Below are 10,482 nucleotides of genomic sequence, written 5' to 3' on the forward strand. Positions count from 1 at the left end.
GGACATAGAAGGGAAGCTCGAAACCATTGGCGCCCAACTCTTTTGCGCCTCAGAACATTTTCGTTTATCGTCCATCGAACACTCTTCTTCTCCAATCGATCCCTTCCTCTTCTTCCCTGATTCTTTCCTTCTTCTCTATAAATTAATGGCTCTCTCTGTTTATGCTCTCTTGATTCCTATCAAACCAAAATGGCCAGGCTTCATCTTTTGCACTCCCCTCTATCTCCAACCAAATTCGTCTTCTTGTTATGGTGCGGCGCTATTCTGGGTGCCACTCTTGTTGCGTCTCTCTGCTGGGCCTCATTCTCTTCTGTGTATATCCCGATTTCATCAAACTGGGTCATTGGACGCCCTGCCCCTTTAGTTGTTCCCAATGCCTCCTCTATCCCGCCTCCCAAGGTAAGCCGCGTTTTGGCATTGGATCTGTTTTCCTCTCTATCCTACATCATTCTTTCATGTTCCCTAGACTTCAAATGTAAGTGTCCGTTTTACGTTGAAGAGCAAGAAAATGAAATGAATATGGAGAGAGAAACGCCTAGATCTTACTACATTGTTATCGTTGTGCGATGTCAATCATTGACTGAAACTTTGTGGTAGGCGCATCCTGCTACATTATAAATCAACAAATCCCTGCAAAACAGGAGGCTCTTGGTTGAGACTTCTGTTCTGTGTCCGTAATTTCTTTCAAAAATACTTGCTCTTATTGTCTCCAAGGTTATATATATTACTATATATGTTTAAATAAAGCAAGGTCATGATTCTCATTTCCTCAGAAATCCTGCTTCCATTTGATCCCCTCTCCCAACGGCTGAGCCTTTTAATTTTTTTCGTTGGTCATGTGCGATGTTATGATTTTACAGGGAGATGATACTTCCACTGCAAGGAAGCTTGGTTCTGAGAAAAATCTGTCGCCAACTTTTGCCGATTTACCGGCACCTGATTTGCCCTGGGAGAAAATGCCACCGGCACCAGTTCCTAGGTTGGACGGAGCATCTATCGTGATTGATGATCTTTTCTACGTATTTTCAGGATATGGCTCTCTTGACTATGTGAGATTTTCTTCCATTTATGGTATTTTTGTTTTGTTTAATACATTACATGTCGACTGTGTTGCCACAGAATATCACTAGCAATTTAGATCCCTTTTTATCCATGATTTTGATATTGTATTTTCCCCCAGTATTTGTTCCTGCTGGGTTGATAGAAGAATTAACTTGGATTGAATGCAAGTTTTCATCTGTTAAGTGTTAAAGTTACAGATTCAATTGATTGGTTTCTTGTGAGTTTTAATCGCTCACTTCCTTCTAGATTTGATGTATATATAAAATAATTCTGAGATAATAAACCTTTGCTTCTTTGATACTTGAGTGTCCACTTAATGATTAAAGTGTATTAATCTTGATGCTTCCTTTGGCGCCTATGTTTGTCTTCCAGGTGCATTCTCATGTTGACGTCTACAATTTCAGCACTGACACATGGGTAGATAGGTTTGACACGCCAAAAGATATGGCTCATTCTCATTTAGGAGTGGTAACTGATGGGAGGTATATATATGTGGTATCAGGACAATATGGTCCCCAATGCAGACCTCCTACTTCTCGTTCCTTTGTGTTAGATACCCAAACAAAGACATGGAAAAGTTTGCCGCCGTTGCCAGCTCCTAGGTTTGTTTTGCTTAGAAATGTTCTTGAACTTTGCTGAATATCCAACTGCAGATGTTTAACTTTCTCTTGATCATCATGAATTGCATTTTGGACTTTTTATCTTTTCATATATGCCTGCATGTATGCATATGTATATAGGTATAATATGGGCCATTAAGCTACTGTCCATTCGCTTCATGATAATTGGATATAACATGCTGCTGCAAACTATATGTATTTTTTCCAGGCTAGAAATAGAAGCAGATTAATCTGAAGCTAACTTTACTAACTTTATCTATAACTGAACTTTACCGAGTACACTTAGCAAGTCCAATGAAGAATTATAACACAGGGATTTCACAGGTATTCTCCTTGTACTCAATTGTGGAGAGGAAGACTCCATGCCATGGGTGGCGGCAAGGAGAATCGCCATACGCCTGCATTAGAACATTGGAGTCTCGCTGTAAAGGATGGTGAAGCTTTGGACAAAGAATGGCGGTCTGAAATTCCCATTCCACGTGGTGGACCACATAGGTTCGCAGACTACTCAGATTCTAATAGTAAACTTACACTATTCTATGTTCCTCTTCAATGTGAAAGCTTTAAATTCTGTTCTTGTTTAAGCCAGGAAAAAATAACTTTCATGCAGCAACATTTGCGGATTTTATGCATACAATCATTTATTAAGAAAGCCAAAATCTCTATGGTCATTGTTCAGCTTTGTGTGTCATATTTGAACAGTGGTGCCATATCTTTCTGTGCCTTCTGATGGAGGTTTGATAGCTGGCTCTCATCAATGTATACCATTTTGCTGGCAGGGCTTGCGTCGTGGTCAATGATCGACTATTTGCAATAGGTGGGCAAGAGGGTGATTTTATGCCCAAACCCAATTCACCTATATTCAAGTGCTCCCGCCGGCATGAGGTATCAACAGCATTTTTGTTAGCCACAAAACGAATCGAATGATATTATAGTTTGATGTGTTCGTCAGTTATACTTGGATACTTAAACTAAGTTTGGACATCTGGCATGAGAGAGTTGTTCTGTATTGCATTATAAATAATCTCTTGCACTACTTATATATGCTAAACATATTCAGGTGGTCTATGCTGATGTTTATATGCTGGATGAAGAAATGAAGTGGAAGAATTTACCACCTATGCCAAAACCAGACTCCCACATTGAGTGTTCTTGGGCAGTTGTCAACAACTCAATTATCATCACTGGGGGCACAACAGAAAAGCACCCAGTTACAAAAAGGATGATCCTGGTCGGAGAGATCTTCCGGTTTAATTTAGACACCATGGTATTCCTCTGCTGCTGATGAGAAACATTAGTTTTATCTCCTATGACTAGTTTTTGTGGTTGTTTCTTTCTTTCTTTTTTGGTTTAATTTGAAATTTATTTCGTTTTCTTTACTGATGATGCAGACATGGACGGTGATCGGAAAGCTTCCTTTCCGTGTGAAAACTACGTTAACTGGTTTTTACAATGGATGGTTGTACTTTACATCAGGACAGCGGGACAGAGGGCCTGATAATCCACAGCCAAGGGAAGTGATTTCGCAGCTGTGGAGAACAAAATTAAGTATTTTGATGTAGTTCGAGACATAAACATGCTGCAGCACGTCAAGCTTTTCAATTTTTGATTCTACCTTGTTGCCTTCGGTCGATCAAATTGTAACTCTTTTCAATCTCTTAATTCCCTAATTTGGTTAGCTACTACACAGTTTTGTTCATTATAATGTACAGATATTAATGGACAGGTTAGACTCATAATCAGTTGTATTTTTTGCCCACTGTATACGGGTTAAAGTTGCAGTTTCCCTTAATTTTTTAATTTAAATGTATTTTTGTGTCAAATTGAGTAATCCCATATGCCGAGTAATTGACTAATTGTAGTTTTTCTGGGCCTTCAATTGAGTGATCAACTCTATTTTTTCCTAAGCGAAGTGCATATTTATTTAAGCATAATTTTTCACTCTTTACAGACGAGAATATTTACGATAAAGACAATTTGGGATTGGGTTACAGCTAACAATCTCATAGGAATGCACGGATGAAAGGGCGAAAACAAGTCACAGATGGAAGGTTTAAATTTCCTTTGAAATGACGAGATGGCCTTAATTATTTTCAAGTTTAAATAAAATAATTACAACACTCGCAATTCCACGTAAGATGACCAATATTTTTTGTTAAGTGATACAAGTGAATGACTTACGATGAGCAAAGAAAAATGAGATGACATAAAAAGTTGCTTGCAAGTTTTTCCCCACCTTTTTTTTTAAAAAAAAAGACCAGTTGCTTGCAAAGTTACTCCCTCTCATTTCATTTATAAGGCAAAGTTTAAAAAGTCTATCTTATTTCATTTATAAGGTATGATATGGCTTTTTAAATAATATTTAAAAGGTATTTTCAAAAGTACCCTTCATGAAAAAAAAAACTAATATGACATCACTTTTTGAATTTATTACATAGGAGACATATTTAGAATTTTATACATTTTTATTCTTTATATTTTTTTACATTGATATTGATGAGATTAGTAAAAGTGACTTATAAAGAAGAATATTTCACTTGAAAATATTTGAGAGTTTAGGTGTAATGTAATGATAACCAAAACTCGAAATTTGTTAGCAATAATAGTAAAAATAAATACATGGCCGCGTATTCAGCTATTAGATATTAAAAAAGAATACTAATTAATTAAAAATTTCAAATGCATTGGATGAAATTTCATTTAATTTTTTAAAATCTCATCTTTCATAGGACAGATATTTTTTTTCCCCAGAAAACAATTTAATGCATGAAATAAAACAAAATACAAACTTATTTTGTAGGCCATATTTTTTATATTTCTAAACAAAATAATACATTACTACAATAACTAAATATAATATAGAATTAATAAGCATTCTAAACCCTAAATTATTGTGCAAATAACATCTTGAATTTTGAACTCCTGAAATGTACAAAAACATTTTTCGACTTTTAAATTTTCAAGCACCTAAAACCTTACCATTAAATTAAAAAAAATTTATTATTTTTAAGAGTTAAAATAAATGTTACATCGTGTAACTAAACCCTACAGCTACAAAAGTAATAATAATTTTTTCTAACTTAACAACAATGAAATTGTAATGATTTTGATATCTTCTAAAAATAATAATTGTACATCTTAACTTATTTTATGTTCAAAACCAAGTTATTTTTATTCTTAGTCTTGAATACCTTATTTTGACCATTAATTTTAATTATTTTTTTAAAATTTAATTATATGAGTAATATTGGATGGAAAAAAAGCTTTAATCCATTACATCATATCCATTTTATAATAACTTTCAAATAATAATCATATAAAATCATTCTTTCCTATCATATAACTTCCAAACAATGAAAAATTTTATTCCATTCCACCCTCCATTCCATTTAATTAATGATCATTCTATTTCATTCAGTCCTAAACCTCTAAATGCACTCTTAAGAAACTCATTGGCGCCCAATGCTTGCGTGTTTGGGCCATATGAATAGTAAGACGGGCTTTAAACTGTCAGAAAAACATATAGACAATTGAATTTTAGGATTTCTGATCCTGTGTTCCATTTACAGAGCATGATTACGATGTTATCGTGCAAAAAGTCAAACTTAGAACATCTGCGCAGACCCCAGATGAAGACAACTGGACCTTTGCCGGACTGGTATGCTCCCTTGCAAATAGACATCAGCAACACCCATAGTGAAGGATGAGCAAGGCAAGTACACCTGGTTTGAGTGAATTATAAAGCAGACACATCATCTATGTAGCTAGCTGGAGCCTCGCACCATTATTCCTAGCCTAGGTACCTACTCAGATACACCTGAAAAAATGAGATATAATTATATTAAATCCAGCAAGAGGCCACATCATCAGCGTAGAGGTCAGCACATCTTCATATCCTGAGTCGTGATTCAAATTCAAACAAATGATTAGTCATATCCAGATATCCTACAGCTCCAGCACAGTATTTTCATTTCTCTATTCTTTGCACAAGCCTTTGAGAGTTTAACTTCACAGACTCTGCCAATAATAGTGCTGAAACGCATTAGGCGTAAGTATCTACCTGAGCAGTAAGAAAAATCCTAAAATAAGAACACTGACTAGAATCCAGATAATATTGATTAGCAGATGAATAATTTCCTCGAACTTTTTAGCCGGTGTAATTCATAAGTTGTACTCTTGATCGCTATCTTTTCCACTGATGCACCTGGGTTAGGTCTCCCTCACATTCTTTTCTAAGTATATTCAAAGCTTGGGAAAAATAATAAAGCACGTGACACTTTGGTTGTCACCAAATAAACAGACGATTATTACCGAAGAAAAAAAAATGAACGGATAATATAATAAGGCGATCTCTTTGCTTCTGAAACATTACTACTGGATCTATTGCTTAGATTTGAAATGAGTAGGACAGGATAAAGCGAGTTAGTTTTCAATTTATCACCAATATGGCGTTCTATGATTTAACTCGTTAGATTTCTACTGACCAGATTTCCATCTAATAGGACAGTTTCACTTTTCATCACTGTCATGGAAACCCTACTGCACTGACCTGATTCGTTTGTAAAGGTGTATCCAGTCCATCAAGGTAGGTCCAAAACAACAACAAATGAGATTTATAGATTTCTGCAGAAAGTTCATCTAAATCAATAAAAATATGAAATGGATTTTAGCCACCAATATGCATACTCACGTACACTAGATGGGGGGAGGGGGGATATACATCTGGAGAGGGTGAGAACTGGACCTTTTAATTCAATGAAGGCGCATAGGGAGTAGGACATGGAGATATACTATCATCAGGTAGTTGGCTAATCAAATCAACAGTTGCCTGCAAACATGCACAAAGTATTTTCTTTTCCAGCTTAACCAGTTGCGTAGCAACTCGTCTTTTTGCATTTAAATTACCATCTGCCAACTAATGCAATACACAGATCATCAATAAAAGGCTGCCAAGCCATATTCTAATAAACTCAACTTAATATTTTGACAAATCAGTACCAAAGACTCATCCTCAACCAAGGTAGTGGGGTAGCCAGCTAGCCGAGTCTCGAAATAACCAACAAGCTGGTCCAGCACAGCCCGTTCCATACAAGGGCTCACCTGTGACATAAAATAGGCATATGCTTTTTACTTCAATAGATTCATTCTCCGTTCAGCTGGTGTCACATGATAACAGGGCAATAAAATAAAGTTTTAATTAACTAATCACAAGATTTCACAGCCAGAGGCTACGGAGATTGTATGAAAGAATTATATCAAAAGAGTAAGCCCAAGAAACATTGACATATACTGAATTATGATCTTTGGCAGGTTCAGAATCTACATCAACCAAAAAACATGGACGAGAAACTTACAGGACAAACTGGACCTTGAGAGGAAATGACAGATTGCATCTCAGAAGGATCTGAAACATAGCCCAAACGCAGATAAGGAAGCATATCTGAGATAGCTTCTCTTTCCTTCCCAGCAAAAACCTGCAGATAGGGTGACCTGTGGAATTAAAGAGAGTGACCACTGAATAAACCAAGAACATGAAGAGTTCAGTAATAATACTTGAAAAACTTGAACTGATAATTTTCCATTTCTTTGAGCAACCATTCTTTTATCTTGATATTGTGGATCTTCAGTATTCAAGGCTGCCTGTGACATGTACCAGAAAGGTTAAATTAGAAACAGCAAAACACCAGAAGCAGAAAATCAAGGCTCCACCTAATACCTTAACAACTAGACGGTCATGAGAATTTTCTTCATCAACAATACCATAGTTTATGAGTAATTTTGAGTTAGGCTGTGGTCCACACCTGAAAACCACCAATTTCAAACCTTGTAGAGAAACAAAAACGATGCATATCATTCTTTGACCTAGTTACGCGCTGTAATATGAATAAGCACCTACCAAACAACAATAGGCTCCCCAGCTTTATAAGGACGATCAACCACCAGCTGAACTGCACCATCAACAGCAGACAACATTGCCTTGCAATTACTTCTGTAGGCCAGCAAGGGAGGTCCAAGAGGAACCAATGCAAATCTTCGAGCTAAACTAACTTTCTGGTTTGAAAGCAGACAAAGATTAAAGCTGCACCATTTCATCTAACAATTGATTTGAATTATAATCACAATTTAGGTGGTGGTACTTCCATGACCAAGTGCGAACCTCTCGTCATATAAGTTAAAAATCAGCCAACAAACCACTAAGCTTCAGAATCATTTGTGCATATTTTACTAGCAGTAAAGGCACGCACAAGAGGAGAAATTTACCTGTAAATGGACAACACATGACTGAACTGCAACAAAGGCCTGTTTGAAAATCTCAAATGAGAACGCCTCAGTTGGAATGTCAAATGGGTATTGCTGCATAGTGCATGATGCAAATAAAGTAAGACCAAGCATAAAAAAACACCTATAGTAGTGCTTCCGTTGCTATGACAAGTTTCATTACCTGAAACAGTGAACCAGCCATAAACCAGACAGTGTCAAGTTCATTATACTCTCTTCTAATTCCTTCAGCCCTTTCAAGAATTTCAGCCTAAATTATAGCCTCAAGAGTTTAGTCTCAAGATATTTGAAAATTTCAAGCACAAGACCGGACAAATTGTGCAACCCTCAATACTGTGGTAGCAGTATTCATCTTCAATCAGGATAGAGGGAATATATAGTCACCTTGGTGGGACTTCCTGTAAGGTAAGACAGCTCAGATTCTGACCACAGAAGGGGTGATTCCACTGCCAGCTGCCCCCTACCACGCTGGCGATCAAGCTCCCTAATATATGGATACCAGAAAGACTTCTTCCCTTGTTTTTTCTCATACATCAAATACAATGCCAGGCATGCCAATTCAGACAATTTGTTTGTAGTCAACAATTCAGCTGCATGGTGGATAAAACGAGAAACAGATAAAAATTATTAGAATGCCTTGACAACATGTCACTTAGTAGCTTTCCGACAATTAAATAAATCCTATTATAAAAATCCAAGGAGCTTGAAATCAACTCGGCCATTCTGCTGAGACCGCGCTGGTTTAGCTATCATAATTCATCAAAGCTTATTTTAGTCGAGAGATGTCAAAGCACCGTTTATCAGATGGTTTAACCACCTCCAACTGGCAGCTGCGGAAGTCACATCAAATGAAACTAACACGGACAGCTCCAAGACTTCTATAAACTATACTGGCGTTCAGATTGGTGTTAAACCCAACACAATCTTATATATATTCTTTCTGTGGAAAAACGGATAATATACGCAATCCGAATATTTGAACCATGGGACAAGGCAAAGCCATAATCAACGAGTTAAAACTCAAAACCATTTCACCTTACCAATAGTCTCGTTGCCCAACACCCTCTCAAGTGTGACTACCAACGAATCTGGAACCGAGAATGCAACATCACCCACCTGAAGTAGGATAGTTCAACACATCAGAAAACCCACTACAGAAATAAACACCTCATTTAAAAAAATAAAAACAAAATATGCGGTCAGCGAACCTGAAGATCTTCACTAGCAGCAACATAATGTATGGGCTTATGGTTGTCATTGTAGGAAGGGCGTTCCATTAGAACAACCTTACAAGGAGGAAGCCCATTCTTGTGCATCCAGGATTTCAAATCACCAAGCTCTTCTTCTTTCTTGCTATGAAAGACCTCGGGGTGATGTTTACCATCCTCCTTCCGCGACCCGGCAAGCAAAGTATCAGGGTTAGAGGCCGAACAAGAACATGATCGTCGAAGGGGCCTGACAGAGCTAGAAGCATGACCGGGGTTCTTGCAAAAAAACAACGAAAATCTGGAGAAAGGTGGGAGAGGATGAACTAAAGAATAACGAATTGGAGGGAAGAAGCATTTGTCTGGAATTGATGAGATTTCCATAGGATTAGGGTTTTGGCGCGAGTGACAGAAATCACAGAATCGCTGCTGACTGTGGCAAGAAGAGCGATGGAGTGAATTTTCCAGACAGATATTTTGCTTTTGCTGATTTGGAGTCTATTGTATTTAAGAATTTACCATTAGGAAGATAAGCAACACGAAACGAAATGGGCTGATAAAGAAAGAGATGGCCCTTCGTTTTTTTTTTTTTTTTTTTTGAGTGAAAGGCTACGGATAAAAACCGTGTTATCTGACATAAATAGTTTTGTCATCGTATAAAAAATTTCTACAATCAAAAGGTGGAGAATCCAAAAACAGACAGGTGGCCAACAAGTACCTTAACGGACCCTCGGGCAGCTACTTGCCTGTTCATTTTCATCAATTTCCGACACAAGGGAATTTGAATTCGATATTACATTTTATACATATATTAAGTACATATATTGTTTAAATTATTAAAATTTATATTAATAGTTTTAACTTTATACTTCATTTAATATTAATAAATGAATAAATTTATTTAAATTATTAATATAAATTTTTACTACTCAAATGATATAAGTTTTATGTACTATCATCAAATTCAAATCCCAACAACAAGTGTACATTCTTTTTCTCCAAGGCTATGCAGACACCCAATTTGTGAATTTTCATTTAAATAAGCCTACAATAAATTTAATTAATTAATTACTAATTAATCCTAATTTTGTGAGCAAAATTTATATATTTAAATTTATATATTTAATATATTTTTATTCAATTAAATCAAAATATATAGATTTTAATATGTTAATAATATTAATAATAAGAATTTATTATAAATTAAAATAATTTAGAAAAGATACACAATTTAATTGAAAATAAAGATATTTAACATATAAGGTTACGTGTACAAGATTTTTCCTTTTTTTTTGCATATGATACTAAATATTACA

General features: G+C 36.0%; 2 protein-coding genes across 8 annotated transcripts; one reads left to right on the forward strand and one right to left on the reverse strand.

The window, feature by feature from the left end:
• Positions 1-3,589, forward strand: LOC129306390 (kelch repeat-containing protein At3g27220-like). Its single transcript, XM_054946981.1, has 7 exons — positions 1-399; positions 861-1,049; positions 1,435-1,664; positions 2,007-2,177; positions 2,462-2,567; positions 2,743-2,949; positions 3,074-3,589. The coding sequence occupies exons 1-7, from the start codon at positions 190-192 to the stop codon at positions 3,242-3,244; spliced, it is 1,284 nt and encodes a 427-aa protein (XP_054802956.1). The 5' UTR covers positions 1-189; the 3' UTR covers positions 3,245-3,589.
• Positions 3,590-5,183: 1,594 nt separating this feature from the next.
• LOC129307016 (ribulose-1,5 bisphosphate carboxylase/oxygenase large subunit N-methyltransferase, chloroplastic) lies at positions 5,184-9,695 on the reverse strand. Of its 7 annotated transcripts, none has more exons than XR_008592295.1 (13): positions 9,170-9,692; positions 9,002-9,077; positions 8,346-8,551; positions 8,125-8,211; positions 7,944-8,036; positions 7,579-7,733; positions 7,399-7,483; positions 7,236-7,322; positions 7,037-7,156; positions 6,657-6,782; positions 6,427-6,510; positions 6,232-6,305; positions 5,184-5,499 (listed from the first exon to the last, which is right to left on the reverse strand). XR_008592295.1 is itself a non-coding variant. In XM_054947866.1 (12 exons), exons 1-11 carry the CDS (start codon positions 9,548-9,550, stop codon positions 6,430-6,432), a joined length of 1,497 nt encoding a protein of 498 aa, XP_054803841.1. In that variant the 5' UTR covers positions 9,551-9,695; the 3' UTR covers positions 5,184-5,499; positions 6,427-6,429. The 7 variants fall into 7 exon arrangements, 3 of the variants coding, with proteins under 3 accessions (XP_054803841.1, XP_054803842.1, XP_054803839.1); XR_008592296.1 differs by having other exon boundaries at positions 6,681-6,782; positions 9,170-9,691; XR_008592294.1 differs by having other exon boundaries at positions 6,427-6,597; positions 6,681-6,782; positions 7,944-7,982; positions 9,170-9,683.
• Between the last annotated feature and the right edge of the window lie 787 nt (positions 9,696-10,482).

This window comes from Prosopis cineraria, unplaced genomic scaffold, assembly GCF_029017545.1.
Source record: "Prosopis cineraria cultivar Desert tree isolate PC_DT_omini unplaced genomic scaffold, ASM2901754v1 PC3, whole genome shotgun sequence".
NCBI classification, from domain to species: Eukaryota; Viridiplantae; Streptophyta; class Magnoliopsida; order Fabales; family Fabaceae; genus Prosopis; species Prosopis cineraria.

What these genes read in the sequence shown, in the direction of transcription:
- LOC129306390 (XM_054946981.1), top strand. Translation starts at nt 190, where the DNA reads ATGGCCAGGCTTCATCTTTTGCACTCCCCTCTATCTCCAACCAAATTC. An exon ending in CCACGTGGTGGACCACATAG is followed by an intron (nt 2,178 to 2,461) that starts GTTCGCAGACTA and finishes TTTTGCTGGCAG; the next exon opens with GGCTTGCGTCGTGGTCAATG. An exon ending in GGTTTAATTTAGACACCATG is followed by an intron (nt 2,950 to 3,073) that starts GTATTCCTCTGC and finishes CTGATGATGCAG; the next exon opens with ACATGGACGGTGATCGGAAA.
- LOC129307016 (XM_054947864.1), bottom strand. Translation starts at nt 9,550, where the DNA reads ATGGAAATCTCATCAATTCCAGACAAATGCTTCTTCCCTCCAATTCGT. An exon ending in TGGCTGGTTCACTGTTTCAG is followed by an intron (nt 8,037 to 8,124) that starts GTAATGAAACTT and finishes TGCACTATGCAG; the next exon opens with CAATACCCATTTGACATTCC. An exon ending in TATCAGTTCAAGTTTTTCAA is followed by an intron (nt 7,157 to 7,235) that starts GTATTATTACTG and finishes CCCTATCTGCAG; the next exon opens with GTTTTTGCTGGGAAGGAAAG.